The 16,593-nt window shown below is 36.8% G+C and overlaps 1 protein-coding gene and 1 pseudogene across 1 annotated transcript; one reads left to right on the top strand and one right to left on the bottom strand.

Moving 5' to 3' along the window:
* The first annotated feature begins 9,691 nt into the window (after positions 1-9,691).
* Positions 9,692-11,657, top strand: LOC113337000 (annotated as a pseudogene).
* A 3,982-nt stretch (positions 11,658-15,639) lies between these two features.
* LOC113337183 (probable proteasome inhibitor) lies at positions 15,640-16,335 on the bottom strand. The gene has a single exon (XM_026582888.1). It carries the CDS (start codon positions 16,333-16,335, stop codon positions 15,640-15,642), a length of 696 nt encoding a protein of 231 aa, XP_026438673.1.
* Positions 16,336-16,593: the final 258 nt, after the last annotated feature.

Genomic DNA, 16,593 nt, shown 5'->3' with positions numbered 1-16,593 from the left:
CAACACAACAGGATTTGAAACTACTCCTATGCGAATTTAGCTAATGATAAAACTTCTTCAAGTGGAACGAATTTCATGGCTTCCATGGTTTTGAATCTTGAGTACCATCGAGGTTCCTTAGGTAGTAGAAGCCACGAGATTCTGTCTTGTCCACTATTAATGGACCTTCCCAGTTTGATCCGAGCTTTCCACAGTTTGGTTCCATTGTGGCTGCTCGAGTTTTCTTCAAGACATATTTCCCTAGCTTAAAAGCTCGTTCTTTGACTTTTCGGTCGTAACTCAGCTTGATTGCATTCTGATATCGAACCAATTATTGTATAGATGTTTCTCTTTGTTCTTCCATCATCTCTTTATCTAAAGCCAGTACGCTTTCATTGTTTCCAGATTCATCAGCACGGGTCTTGGTAGGTTTAGGTGTACCTCAGTGGGTATGACTGCCTCTGTTCCATAAGCCAATGTGAATGGGAAGAATCCAGTGGATCTTTTTGGGGTTGTCCGGTAAGACCATAAGACTCCAGGGAACTCCTCTGTCCACCTTCCCTTTGCCTTTTCTAGCCTTTGCTTGAGATTGTCAATAATAAAACAATTTGTCGCTTCCGCCTGCCCATTTCTTTGAGCATATTATGGAGCAGAAAAGCTATGGCGAATGTTCAGGTTCTCACAGAATTCTTTGATCACTCCGGAATCGAACTGCTTTATATTGTCTGACACCGGCTCGTGTGGGATTCCAAATCTGCAGACGATGTTCTCCCATTTGAACCTTTTTACGTCGTACCTAGTAACATGTACCAATGCCACTGCCTCAACCAATTTTGTAAAATAATCAGTTGCGGCCAATACATATTTCACTCCTCTAGTAGCTCTGGGGAGTGGTCCGACAATGTCTAGTCCCCACTTATCGAACGACCAAGGACTAACAACTGGATGAAATTCGTTGGTGGGCCTTTTAGGAATTGGAGCGTGCTCTTGGCATGGCACACATTTCTGTGCGTATTCTTTAACATCTTTCTTCATGTATGGCCAGAAGTATCCCTGGGTAAGTATCATGTGCTCGAGATTGCATCCTCCAGAATGGTTGCCATATATTCCTTCATGAGCCTCTGTCAATATCTATTGTCCTTCCTCGGCTTATATGCATCGCAAGAATGGCTCCAAAGCTACAGGTTTGCGGTATAAATATCCCTCGATCATTAAATATCTCCATGCATTATTTTTCACTTTTGAAGTGAGTTTCTCATCTTCTGGGAGTTCACTGGTTTTCAAATACCTAATATAAGGTTGACGCCAGTCTGAAGCGTTTTCAACAGGATTGCCTGAATCATCTATCACTGGACTATAAACATCCATATTGTTGTCAACGTTTTCGACATGTTCTTGTGTTGATGTAGTTACCCTCTCTCCCCCATTAGCGTGTTCAAGAGCTAGAACAAAGTGGCCATCGGAGATGCTAGGTATCTCTTGGAAATCCACTACAACGAAACGGGTGGTATCAGTTTCGATTGTGGAAGACAGATATACTAAAGCGTCCGCGTTCCTATTTTCTAACCTTCGTCGCTTCCCAATAGAGAATTGGTCGAATTCATTTGCCATATCTCTCATACGATCTATATATAGGGCCATCCTCTCTTCCTTGGCTCTGTAGGTCCACGTTAACTACTAGCATAGAATCAGTTACCAGCTTCACGTTCTTCACATCTAACTGTTTGAAAGCTTTTACGATAATTTCTTCTTCATATTCAGCTTCATTGTTTGATGCTCGAAAGCCTAATATAGTCGCTTTATCGATCCTCGAACCTTTGGGAGTAAGGATGACACATCCAACTCCATCTCCATCAACATTTGATGACCCATCAGTAAACGCAATCCATAGTGGCTCAGGTGTATCAATCTCCATTGAGGACTCGCCCCTAGCCTGATTAGTGGTTGACTCTATGGGTTTGTTCAACAATTCTTCTTATTCGGTAACTGTTTCTATGTCGTCCACATGGAAATCTGCTAAAAGTGCATCCAGAGCGTGTCCCTTCTCTGCAGTTCTAGTTTCGTACTTGATTTCATACACCCCCAGGAAATTTGACCATATGGTTAGTCAGCTGGAATCATCAACACGTTCCAAGATTTTCTTTAATGGATATTCAGAATAGACTACGATCTGTCTCCCTTGGAAATATGGTTTGAGGCGACGACATGCATGAAACAATGCGAGTACTATCTTCTCCGAATAGACGGCTCCACCAGTAACAACACAACTAGGTAGTTTTGCTGGATCTGAGGATTAATTTGCTAGAAATGCAAACTTCAATATTTATAGACCAAGGACTTTCGAAAACCGAATATTCTCAAAGATATGCAATAAAGCCAAAATCGATTTTCATAATTCCTGGAAATGCACTGTCCAAATATTGACCAAAATCTCAGTAGAAAATCTCCAATTAGTAAATGCACATTACCAATTTTTATTTTCTAAAGATATGCATTTAATTGCTGGAAATTAAAAGCATATAAAATCTAAAAGCCGTGTTAAAAGATTCTCAGTTTATTTCGATCCGGGATTCTCCTTTAGTTATTAAGGAATATCTTTGAACAATAAAAGGTAAGAATTATTGCACATGTTAAAAGTATGTCGACACCTTTACTTTGTAAATCCTTTTTAATATTTACAATCTTGGAACCGATTTTCCACACTTCCAAACAAGTTTAAAATTGGTTCATCTGACTTCCAAGAACTATGTGATTAATTATCCTATCAAATCACCAATCATGGGATTAACGGTTCTACCAAAACGCAAAGCTTTTCAGTTCTACCTCCATGTGGGTACTAGGATCGGTCACACTAGCTTTCCAAAAATTGGTTGACTAGGTACTAGGATAGGTTACCACATTATTATGGTATTTACTTGTGGTCGGTTGCACAAGTCATAGGATTCGGTACCAATTACTAAGACTTGTTGGACCTCTTACAAGGATCGATTTCACATACTTGTGATTGGTTACACCTCTTACTAGGATCGGTTACCCAATGTCTAGAGTTGGTCATACCAATTACAAATATCGATCATACCATCTCAGGTGATTATTTAAGATCGGTTTCACTAATAAAAGTCATGCATTGTGAATTTTTTTACCAAGATACATAATCAAGTTATGAGCGGTTATACTAAACACACATATCGGTAATCCAAAGATTTTCAATGAATAACAATACCAATAAGCCTAGCGATTTCCCTTTCGATTTACAAAACAAGTTTATGAGTTGTACTTCCTTTAAACGAATGTAAAACATTTTCATAGGACGAAATCTTCACCCATACCCATACATAACATAATAGCATTCGTACGATTATGTCGATGTCTTATATACGAAGTTCAAAAGATGGATGTTATACTTCGTATTGTAATTCCTTAATACTATGTTTAACTAGAGTATAATCATTCACAGCTTCGCAGTTATGTTTTCTATATGCATGACTTGAAAGATACGTTAGGTATGAAACAGTTCAAGTAAAATATTACTAACCTCAAGAGGAAGGATGATGTCGTCGATGTATCTCTTTACTTCTTCACATTCTTCAAGTCTTCACGTAATACTTGTAAGTCTCATATGCTAGTAACTTTCTGGATAACCCATACGAAGTTGACTCTAGTAAATAATCAAGTGACTCTTTCAATGAGTTTTGGTTCACTAAAATATGACAACCAAAATTGACATACCAATGCTTGTTGGGTTCAACCGAGATATGATATAACAATTTAGGCATGTTTTATCCTATTATACGCTTTCAAAGACTTGAACTCTTATTTCTTGCCTAGCTCTCGATATGGGGTTTAATGGATCGGGTGACCCAGGATTTCTAGCTCTAGGATCACCAATTAATGTTCCAGGAACGATTAACTCATATTAGAGGGATCTCCGGTTTCACTGCAAGCTGATCCACCTGATGTAACTGACAAACCATATGAACCTAATTTTGCATTTTTGAGAGCATCAACTACTATTCACGAGCTAGGAAACCTTATATCTCTACCCGCTGAACCACCCGCCGTAACTGATGGACCTGACCCACCAATAGCGAATTAAGCCAACTCCGTCATATGTTGGGTCGGGTACGGGTCACACCTTCTGTAACCCGACCCGAACCGCCGCCTAATCATAAACTTCAATCTAGCTCAGATGTTAGTAAGATACTAAGAAACAAACAAGTGTCGCTACTGAACCAACAATGATGGTTTAGGGAATGAGAAATTGAATGTGGGTACTTATTGGAATTGTAATATTTGCAGGAAAGGAGAAATCGAAATCCTTAGTAATCAACAGTGTAGCTGTCTCTCCATTGCCGAAGTCACGTACATTAAGTGTTTACACAATTTCTTGAACCAACAAGAACAAGGAAAATTTACTCGAATAGGGTCTGTAATGGTTGTGTAAACTTGTTTTCCCTGCCGTAGTCTTTCTCAGGGGAGGTTACGGTTTTAAATTTCATACCTTATTCCGCTTACTGTTGTTTTTCTTCCAAACCGTATGTTTCTTTTTTCAGATGCATTTTTCTAACCTTTGCAATATTTTTCATATTTATAACTCGATTTTCTACCTGAACCAATGGAAGATTAACTCGTAGCTATGGATATTTTGTCCGAGAATACAAGTGTTCACTATGCCATCAACTTTGAATGAAAATATTTAAACGATGCAAGGAAGTGGGATCGAGAACAAGGGTTAAAGAAGGAGTGTATCATAGTCTAAAATAAACAAGTTAAAAGATTCAGCTTTGAAATGGTTTACGAGTCTAGTGGGAAATATGAGAGTCATCAAAGAAAAGGTTATGAGTGTCAACCAAAGACCGCAAGGAAAAAAAAAATTCATACAAAGAAGACCGGGTGTCATTTCAAACGTCAATTTAATTTCAACCAAGAAAAGCAAGTGTGGTATATGAGTGAAGTTAAATCGGGTTATCATAACCATCCTATCCCGGAGAGTTTTCTTAATCATCCTTATCCGGCAAGGCTCAACCCCAAAAATGAAGAAGGTAATTATATCCGACTTACTTGCACATATAAAATTACATGCACTTTTTACCACATTTTATCCATTTGTAAGCTTCTCTGGTACAATACAGGACATCGCCTGACACGATACGGCACAACATGTAAGAATTTTTGACACATCACAACAAAATGCAAGTATGACTCTGTGAGATATTGATATGCAACCTGAAAGAAACTTATAATACTGCTACCACATGTGCACGTTGATTGAGAAAAAAAATACCGATGAGAACCAATTCATGAACATAATTCCACGGTTTGCAATGCAAGTTCGATACCTGAATTCATTAAATTTCCAGGGACTTTAGTTCGTTAACCGAGTTCGTAAAAGAACCTGAGTATACGAGTATGATTTGTCAGACTTACCGATTTTAGAACCTAACTACTGTGCTTACAAACTGCGTATGGGAATCATAGTTCGGACTTGCCTAGTCATGCCGTACGGAAACACTTTTAGGAAACCACAGTTACGGACCTATCACAGGTAAACCCGATCGTAAACACAGTTCGCAAACAAGAGTACCAGACCTGAACTAGTACTTCACAGCTCTCGTACCAGACATTGGTAGTAGTTCTAAAACTCTCATTCAATCAATGAAACATCCTTAGAAGACAAATAATAATCTTATATATACCACTAGCTTCAAGTAATTTTCAAGTGGTTAATTGATCAATCCGAAACTTCCCAAGTTAGCATCAAATGATTGTCTCACACAAATCATGTAAGATGTTCAAGGTTTTTACATGATCATCTTGACTTAATATTTATTTTCCAATAAATAAGATGTTTAACCTCTTAAGAATAGCTTCATGCATGCTAAAACTGTTTTCAATTGAATAAGTGCCGGGCTCTTCAAAATCTAATCCATCCATATTAGTATAGATATCTTCACGATCACCTATTGTCTTACCCTACAACCTCTGCAATTTTTCGTCAAACATGCTCAAATTATGGAAATATACAAAAACTAAAGTATTTACCTCTAGAATAATGTATCACATTTTTTTTTATAATTGTATGTTATTTTACATGTACAACTAGATATGTATCCGTGCTATGCATCGAGCTTTTTTTTCTTCTTTTTCATCATATTTTTGATTGGGTACGCACGGGATTTCACCCCGTCCCATGACGATGTATTTTTAATTTGGAATGGCAGGGCTTCGTACCGCCTTGTTTCGATGCATCAAAAAGGTGGAGAAAAAATAGGAAATATGTGCGCATTATATTTATTTTTTCTTTTCTCATTCACCTATAATCTATATATAAATTGGGCAGTTGCGCCCACTGCGGTACCAGTTCCATCACCGCTCCTATGATGCGTCGTGGACCTCAGAGTCCGAAGTCTCTATGCAATGCTTATGGTCTTAAGTATGAACCCCACAATCTTGGTTCCCGGTTTATATAGATAACAATGCAACAAAAACAATAACAAAGCTAGTTTATGAGGGAAAAATCAAGAAGGAAAGTCCATTCACGATGCAACCCCTGATTGCTATCTGCAATAAAGGAGAATCGTTAGATTTTATTTGACACATTGAACGACTTGTCGAGGTATATAATGATCGCGTAGGAAAAGAGTCATAGAGGATTACCAAAATTCCGGCTAATGCGATGTCTTTTCTTTAATTTCAGCCAGGACCATACCAAACCAGTAAGCCACACAGGCAGTCGCCTATGTCCCCCGTTGACTTTCGTCCATCAAAAAAGAAAAGTGAAACTACAAAATCCCAGAGTTTCTTATCAGTAAGCCCATGTTTTAGTTATTTTCGCACGATAAATCGTTCTTCCGAGTATCCAACTTTCTACTATGTAAAAGTAAAAACCTAGTTAACTGGTTAAAAAAACTATATTCACTTGATGATAGCATTTTAAAGGCACCTTATATCAAGCTTTGAAATTATCTAAGCTATGATAACGGGATCTGTTACTGATATGCATGACTTGTATGCCGAAATAAACTAATCAGCACTAATCCTTGAAAAATAATCGGTTTCTTCTGCAATAAAGAAATTCAACATGTCAATTCAGCACTAATGCTTCCCAAATAAAATTATGTTTTGCCACGTGAGCTAAACACTCGTGCACAGGACAAAGCTAATATGTGGGGACCCTCGTCTACTGGAGAAGACTAATCTATAATAAGGTTCGGAATTGATTAGATTTGAGCTAGCAATTATATTAGCTTGCATACGTGAAGTCACCAAACTGATGCATGACTTAAACCCATTACATTAGTCCACGTCTATCCTACTGGATGTTTACGCAGCTCCCAACTCTTGCAGATGGGCCATGATTGTCGCGGGTTATCTTGGTATATCTTTTCACAATGAAGATGTTGAGATTTTTTTTTTAACAAAATTTTGTAGGTTTAATGGAAGGATTGTCCACGTGGACGGTGTTATTAAAATATAATTTAGTATTTTGTGAAAATATGTTGCAACTAAATTAATTAGGTTAAAACTTTGATAAAAGTGTTGTCCATTTACCTTTTCTTTGACGATGTTACTAATGAACGGTTAAGTAGTTGATGTAAACCCAATTTTTAATATTCCAACAGATAGAATTATGTCAAGTGCCCTAACCAGAGCTTCTGCATTAGAAAAGGCGTACTCCGGTCAGTAGAAAACAAAGATTTCATCATCGTTTAATGTGAGAACTTATTTTGTCAAGATTTTTAAGTGAAAGATTTTTACAATTGTATGTTATTCTACATGTGTAATCTAAAGGAGAAAAATTAACATTGATAAATAAACCCAACATATGCGACGAAATACTTTTTTCAGACAAGAGAACTCATAATTTTAAGAGTTAAGAAAACCAGTGATAATCGATATATTCGGTAATATTTTCCAATAAAATAGACAACAAACCCGCGCTCAATTAAAACAGCCCACCAGAGTCTCTTATAATCATATGTCATTGGTAATGATAACATTGCTAAGTTATTGGTAATATTTTCCAATAAAATTGACGATAATCATTTTGATAATTTTATTTTCATTCTAAAGTCTCTTATAATCATAATCATGAAGGTAGTTTCCCAAGCCTGGTTGCTTCTTCTCTTTGCAATAGTTTCTTTGTTTGCCATTAATACAACATCTCATATATGAATGGCTAGCTAGCGCATCCTTAATCTTCTTATTTCGGAACTTATTTATTTTGTTTATGCAGAGAGGGTATCAGCAGCCAATACATACTGTCCTGCGGGTAACCTTGAAGGCGTTTGGAAAAGTCTCATCTGTGATCATAACAAGAACTACAAGAACTACCCGAAATGGTGTCGAAATAAAGGCAGAACCTTCGCTCAGAAATTTCAACGGCAAAATTCTGGTTGGTTTGGGAAACTAAGTGATTGCGTTTGTTGTCTTTATGTCTCATGAATGTATTTTAACAAGTTTAAAACTGGTTATCCCTCATATTGACTCTAAGTCAACTACCTTTTACTAAAGTCAGCTTTCCCCCATAATTTTTGGCTTTCCCTGTAACAAAAATCAGAAATATATAGATCGGAATTAGAAAACTGAAGGATGTTTAGAACCTGTTTGGTATAATTTTTTAAAATGTCCCTACAGAACACATTTTCTCCTATTTATTGTTTTCTCTGTTTTTGAAAATCGTACCAAAAATGTTCTTAATTACCCTTTGACCTTAACGTAGGGAATAAATTGCAGTTGTGATTTCAAATGTGTAGACGGCAGAGAGATATGTTTGTACATCGAAATCTGGCTTCCTTTTGTTAAAAAAATATCTGCGGCAACGTAGGAGGTCAATGAAAAAGCTCTTCCACTATTGAACAGTGGTTTCCACTTGCCATATATATAGTTGGTGTTGGTGTCGGGTTTTTGAAGAAACGACTGAACTTCGGTCTAGAGAGTTGAATGAACCCGGTCAACTAGTTTAGGTCGGTATGTCTAGGCCTTGAGCTTAACCTAAAGTCTTTTCACAGTATTGTGAACGGGACAAATGCATCACAAGTGATCTTACTTGGTCGGCACCACCACCATATGGTGCAATTATCACACTCAATGTATAATAATTTCTTTCGATATCAGTGTGTTTACACTATATAAGTCAAGTAATTGAGAATCTTTCAGTGGTCCATTCATTTATTTTTTCCCCACTAACGAGAAACTGGGGAAGTCCTCAAAGACTTCTGTAAATTGAGGCACTACACAAAAAAACCTTGGAATACCATATTCATAACTCAAAAGTCATCTCTAAAAAATGTTTTTAGGAGTAAAATTTACTAGTGCTAATTCGTTAATGGTGGCACTACTGCTGGTTTCATTTTACATAGTTGATGTTGTTTCGTTTGATTCATCTTCTTCCAATCATTCTTCGTTAACTCGCAAAATACAATTACGGGTAGTGGTAGCAGAAGAAGTAGAAGCTCTATTCAAGTGGAAATCTAGTCTTAATATATCTCACTCTGTGCTTAATTCTTGGAAGATAAATTCCACTGCGATTACAACGAGTCCGTGCAAGTGGTACGGAATCACTTGTAACAGCCAGGGAAGCATCACGGATTTGAAACTAAAAGGTTTGGGCATTCAAGGTACACTCCTTAATTTCAACTTTTCATCTTTCGCCAACTTATTTAGTATCAACTTGCGCAACAACACATTCTTCGGATACATACCCTTTCAGATAAGTTACCTTTCGAAACTAGCCTACCTTGATCTTTCTTACAATAATTTTTCTGGATATATCCCACCAGAAATAGGTTCCGCTACAAGTTTGCGCGGACTAGACATTGGTTATAATCAAATTATTGGTTCAGTTCCTACTTCTTTGTGTAATCTGAGCAACCTGACCTATCTACTCTTATATGAAAATCAACTTTCTGCAGACTAACGTCTCTTGCAGACTTGGCACTACAGAAAAACAATCTCGTCGGTCCGATCCCTACTTCTTTATGTCATTCTACATTTGGAACCTTATCTTCCTTGAAATATCTCGACATGTCAGATAATAAGCTCATCGGACCGATACCCAGACAACTCGGATACATTCCATCTCAGATTGGAAACTTGGATTCATTACAGTATAAATTGGATCTCAGTCAAAATGAGCTTGCAGGGGAGATACCATCCGATCTTGGAAAATTAAACAAATTGGTAGAGCTAAATCTATCTCACAACAAGCTTTCGGGTTCAGTTCCGAACTCTTTTAGTGAAATGCTTAGCTTGACCGTTGTTGATATTTCGTATAACGAATTAAGCGGTCCTATTCCAAACATCAAGGCTTTTACGGATGCTTCAATTGATGCATTGAGGAGCAATCGAGGTTTATGTGGTAATCACTCTGGTGGTCTGAGACCATGTAATTCCTCGGTTACGAATGCAATACAGGAGGCCAACTCTGACAAACTTGCAGGCGTAAAAATTCTAGTTCCATTGTTCGGTTTATTGTTCATTTTTTTTGTAGTTCTTGCTTTTCTTTTTCGGTTCCGAAAAAGATTAGGTAGAAATGTTGAACATCAAGATGAATCTAAAGCTACGAATACTGGGATAAATCTATTCTCGATATGGAATTATGATGGGAAACTAGTGTTTGAAGATATACTTGATGCAACAGAGAATTTTGATACCAAATATTGCATTGGGACGGGAGGGTATGGGAGTGTTTACAAGGCAGAGTTATCGACAGGTCAGGTTGTTGCTGTGAAGAAACTTCACTTGTCAGGTGAAGATTCTGAAATAGTCGATCTCAAGGCATTCGAAAGCGAAGTGCAGGCCTTGACAGAAACTCGTCACCGGAACATCGTGAAACTCTTTGGTTACTGTTCTAATCTAGAACGAGGAATTTCATTCTTGGTGTACGAGTTTATAGAAAGGGGAAGCTTGAAAAATATTTTATTTGACGGAGAACGAGCAGCGGAGTTTGATTGGGCAAAGAGAATAAAATTCATAAAGGGAATGGCTGATGCACTTTCTTACATGCACCATGACTGCACACCAGCCATAGTTCACAGGGACGTAACCAGCAACAATGTTTTGTTGGATTCAGATTACGACGCACATATCTCTGATTTCGGTACTGCAGGATTTTGAAGCCAGATTCATCCAATTGGACTTCACTTGCTGGAACATATGGATATGTCGCTCCAGGTACATCTTAGCAAATTTTGTTTGTCTAATATTTTTCTTGCTCCCTATTATTAACCACTAGGATATTGCCACAGAGCTTGCCTATACGATGAAAGTAACGGATAAGTGCGATGTTTATAGCTTTGGCGTGGTCATGTTAGAAGTACTAATGGGGAGGCATCCATCCGATGTCATTGCATTACTCCCTCCTGCCCACCTACTGTTGTCTTCGGCTTCTAGTACTGTGGGACAAGATGTAAGGTTGAAAGACATCTTGGACAAGTGCATTGAAGCACCAGGAGATTTGGTGAAAAAGCAAATAATGTATTTTGTGCAGGTTGGATTTTCATGCTTACGTAGTGATCCTCGTACTCGGCCAACTATGCAAGAAGTATCCGCACAACTATCATTGTCAGCTCAGAGTATGCCGTCTTTTGGGAAGCCCTTTGAGACTATTACATTGAGTGAACTACTGATAGATTCACAAGAATGATATATGTGCAACCAAGCTATTTCTTGCAAATTTCGGCCGTATTTTCATATATTTTCAGATATTTATTCTAGAAAATAATATATACGCTGCAAATATATAAAGTTCACATGAAAAGAAAGACAAAAATATTTTAATTTTTTCAACATAGAAACAAAATTTTGGTACAACCAATTTTACATTAATCAGGTTCTAATTAAGGAACATGTTGTCATACCACATACCTTTTATTACATTTATCACCTAAATTGTAATATTCATGAAATCTTTTGACTTAAATTCCTGGCACTATAAAACACTATCAAGGCAAAAGCGTTAAAAAATATCGAGCTTTCAAGGCTGCTTCTTCCTTCCGATATAATCATCATGTTTAGTCTCAGGATTTCTGGTCTTCTTCACACTTTCTTGTTTTTGTGCACATTCAGTTGATGGGTCTATTTTGGGTATTTTTGCACACCCAAAGTTTGTCACAGTGAAAAATGATATAGATCCGAAATTTAGAGTAGCTTTAAAAATTCATTGTTGGTTAGCTGATGATGATTTGGGTGAGCATATGCTGTATTATGGAGAAAACTTCCAAGGGAAATTTAAATTTTCAAAATTTCTACTTTTTGGAAGGATGAATTCTCCAAACTGTATAGCTTATCTACGGTGGGGTATGTAAATTTTCCACACTGTATGTTGCTTAGGGTTCGTATTTGACGGTTTTCAAAAAACAAAAAAAATCCAACTTTCTACTTCATGCGATTAAAAGCAAAAAAATGTATTGGAGTTGAATTAGAGGATACCTCACCCTGTTGAGCATTCAGTTCTTGATATTAATCTTCTTTTGGTTCTTCAAATTCATAATATTGCTCATATTATTCATGTATAGGTTGAGTTTTTGGTTGGGTTAGATATTCTTGATTATCTATAGTTGTTTTATTTGATAGATGAGGATTCACCTAACTCACTAATCTTACTATAACTATTCATTTGGATTGAGAAAACCTAAATTTCTAGGTTTTTCTCAAACATTTTCTTTCTCCTTCACTCTTAAAAAAAAAAAAGTTTTGGTTCATGCTAACTATAAATCAAATAATTAGTCTAATCTAATTATTAATATTATTTAGTTTAATTAATTTTATAATTCATAGAGAACATTTTAGCCATTACATAAAATAGTTGGATAAGTGGATTTGTTGATTACTATTTGGAAACCAGATTTTGTCATCTTATGAGCACTTAGAACTCAATATTTGGAGCCTCTACAATAGATTTCAAAATTATACAACTGAACCAGAAGAATATCATGATTTAACGTCCAGTTAACCACTCATGCCTAGATAATTTGTTTCTAAATTTTTACCAACAAAACGTGGAAAATAGCCACGTGTTTAATAAACCGTGTAAACACAACTGTTACCTTTCCAATGTTTGTTCTTTCGTCATTTTGGATTGCACATCTTCAAACTCCATAAATGTAAATTCGTAGGTTTTCTTTAATCTATCACATCTAAAGACCTAAAGGCCTAGATAAATAAAGCTCTCACGTTGAACGGTAAGGAGAAGTTAGTGAAGATGACCAAATTCCTCTTGGAAAAACTTCTCATCGTTGGTTGGTTCTATTTTGTGAGGTTTAGAATCATTTAATAATAGTATCAGACAAAACAAGAGTAGATGGAAATGCATGTTCCAATATCAGGTGAAAGATTTGATCTGCATAACCTAAATTACATGATGGCAACCCAAATTCTTTATCTGGCTGCAAACAACTGAATAGTTCAATCAGCCATCGTAGGAAATTGGGGAAAATATTACACTTTTCATTTGCTATCGGCATTTGTAGATTCCTATTGAGCATGCCGGCTAGAGGAAATTTATGACTTACCATACTGGCGTTGTTTTAAAAATAAAATACAATACCGAGATAGAATCCCAGCATACTCCACTATTTGACAACAATGCCAGGAGAGGTAAAAGTCTAACCAGAAAAAAAAAATCAGTTTTAAACGCAGTTGGACAAAGCATAGTCTCATACTAGAAAAACCCCTTAGCATCTTGCCAATTTATTAAGCAAAAATGCAAGCCCACCAAGTCAAATCATTGATAACTGGATGTTGGATGATGCTTCGTGACTTTCTCTAGCGTACAGGTTACAGAACTATACGCAGGTCAACCTTGTTTTGAAGGAACTCAAACAAACTTTAGCAAAAACATTTGACATCGGAAATGGCAACCATGTAAGTCCCTGTGCACATACTAGTAATATCTACATTACTGGTACTAGCAGTAGCTTTTATACTTTTTAGCTTTTAATAAAGAATATTGGTATGGTCTTTGATCTATGCCGGCATATACACATGCGAAAATTCAAAAAACTACAACCTTGACTACCGGCATGGTATTCATACTGAAAATAATACTGACATTGTAAAATGGCATGATGTTAATAATAAAACTATGCCGGTACGCAAAATCGGCATTGTATCCATGATTAATACAATGTCGGCATTAACTGTAACTGAAAATTTCCGGTTACAATTTTGGATACTAAACCTAAACGAGTTCTTTTAAAACAATAATAATCAATCATTAGGTTTGTATCGAGGAGGCAAGTTTATATAATCGATATATTAATAGCCGAAGAAATTTTTGAAGCAACAATATAATCATGTTGAAATCGATGATGGAGGAAAAAATATTGTTTCCAAAGATAACCGTCAAGGGGGAAAAAAGTTTAAAGGGAATGGGGGTATGAGAAGAATAGGCTTGGGTTTTTAGATTTATTAATTTTTTTTTTATAGTTTAGCATTTTCGTCCCTACAAAACACCCATTGGAATGACTTTAAGGATGTGAATAATATTTCATAACTCCCAATTATTTTGCATATCTCTCTATCGCGCGTTCTCTATATGGTCTAAGACAAGCTCCTCGAGCCTGGAATACAAAGTTAGATCAAATCTTAATAGAAATCAGATTTGTTAAGTGCTCTAAAGAAACATCAGTATACAAAAGAGAAGAAAAGGGAACGCTTCTTGTGATTGCAGTCTATGTAGATGATCTATTTTTGACTAGCAACTCCCTTAAGGTGATCAATGAGTTCAAGAGAGAAATGTCATCAAAGTTTGAGATGTCAGACCTCGGAAAACTCACTTATTACCTTGGCATAGAAGTCCATCAAGGAGTAGATGGGATTCAGATTAAACAAGAAGCTTATGCAAGAAAAATTATGAAAGAAGCAGGACTTGAAACTTGTAATCCAACTAAGATACCAATGGAGTTTGGACTTAAAGTTTCAAAGGCACAAGAAGAAGCTGAGATTGATCCAACGAGTTATAGAAGAAATGTTGGATGCCTAAGATACTTATTACACACAAGACCAAATTTGGCTTTCTCTGTGGGAGTAGCAAGCCGTTATATGCAGAGTCCACGCAAGTCTCATGGTGATGTAATAAAGCAGATATTGAGATATCTAAGAGGAACAATCAGCTGGGGATTGAAGTATGGTCGAGGAGGATCAAAAGGAATTGTTGGGTATAGTGACAACAGTCATAGTATTGACCAAGATGATGGAAAAGGTACGACAGGTCATATCTTCTACCTAGGAGATGCACCTATCACATGATGCTCACAGAAGCAAGACACATTAGCTCTGTCATCATGCGAAGCTGAGTTCATGGCCGCAACAGAAGCAGCTAAACAAGAACTGTTGGGTGAAATCAAAGGAAGAGAACCTGAAAAAGTTCTCATCAAGATTAATAATAAGTCTGCAATTGCACTCACTAAAAATCCAGTGGTTCATGGGAAGACGAAACACATTCACAAAAGGTATCATTTCATACGAGAATGCATCGAGAAGGAGATCATCAACGTTGAACACATACCAGGAACTGAGCAGAAAGCAGATATATTGACAAAGGCATTAGGTCGGACCAAGTTTGAAGAAATGAGACAACTGATTGGAGTACAAGATATGTCACGGGTAATGTTGAAGCTTAACAGGGAGAATGTTGGTTAAACTTCATCACCATGTTTAGCGGCTTTTACGGTTATATATAATATAATCCGAATTGCTCAAAATTCCTACATCAGGATGTGGGATGGATGGCCTCGAGCTGATTGCATTATTCCGTCCCCTAATCAACACGTCATCAAGACACTTAACAAAACTTGGAGTGCAGGAGGATGAGGAACTGCTGCAGGAGGATGAGGAACTGCTGCTCTCAGTTGTTTCGTATGGCGTATCTTCAAGCTTGCTCAATATCTCCGTATGCAACTTCTTTACAAGCTCATCGAAATTCTTAAACTGGTCAGCGAAATTTGTCGCCCTTTCACCATCTCCTCCTTGGTTGTAATCATTAACATTGATTTGAAGACTGAGAGGTTCTTTATTAGGGTATTTACTACTCATTGAATTAACCACCAAGAAATCTCCCATTACCAAGAACTTCACTAATACTCTAAACTTGACACCGTCCTTACTACTACTTTTCGAGTAAACGAACCCGTAGGAAGCTTCAGTCTGATTCCAACCCTCAATTCCAACCTCATCATCTGAAGGTGGAGAAGTTAGAGTAGTAACACAAAAAGCTTTTGATCCCGTCGCAGTTAGAAAATACCCAGAATTCAAGAACATTGAGTGTACTGCAAACGCAAGTTTATCATGAGCGTTGCGAAAATTCGGTCGTGTAGCTCTTATTACAGACATAACACCTTCTACATTGGACATTGCTGCTGGAATTAATTTTCTTGGAAATAAGAATGGTGTTGGATGCTTTTTCTCCACAGAACTAGGCGTTCTTATATAGGCTTCAATGATTCCCAATACTACCAAGATTAGGAAAAGGGAATCCAACAAAACTAGGAATTAAAGAAGCCAAAACTAAGAAAAAGAAATCTTGAACTAGGAAAAGTGATTAGAACTAAACTAGAAAACATACTAGAACTAGAATATAAAAAAGATAGTTAATAAATAATTTGGTGTTAA

This window comes from Papaver somniferum, unplaced genomic scaffold (assembly GCF_003573695.1).
Source record: "Papaver somniferum cultivar HN1 unplaced genomic scaffold, ASM357369v1 unplaced-scaffold_158, whole genome shotgun sequence".
In the NCBI taxonomy this organism is placed as follows: domain Eukaryota; kingdom Viridiplantae; phylum Streptophyta; class Magnoliopsida; order Ranunculales; family Papaveraceae; genus Papaver; species Papaver somniferum.
Note: the sequence above shows the minus strand (reverse complement) of the source record. Positions and strands in the feature narration are given on the sequence as shown.

Bases quoted from the DNA above. Each gene is read 5' to 3' on its own strand.
- LOC113337183 (XM_026582888.1), bottom strand. From the start codon at position 16,335: ATGTCCAATGTAGAAGGTGTTATGTCTGTAATAAGAGCTACACGACCG.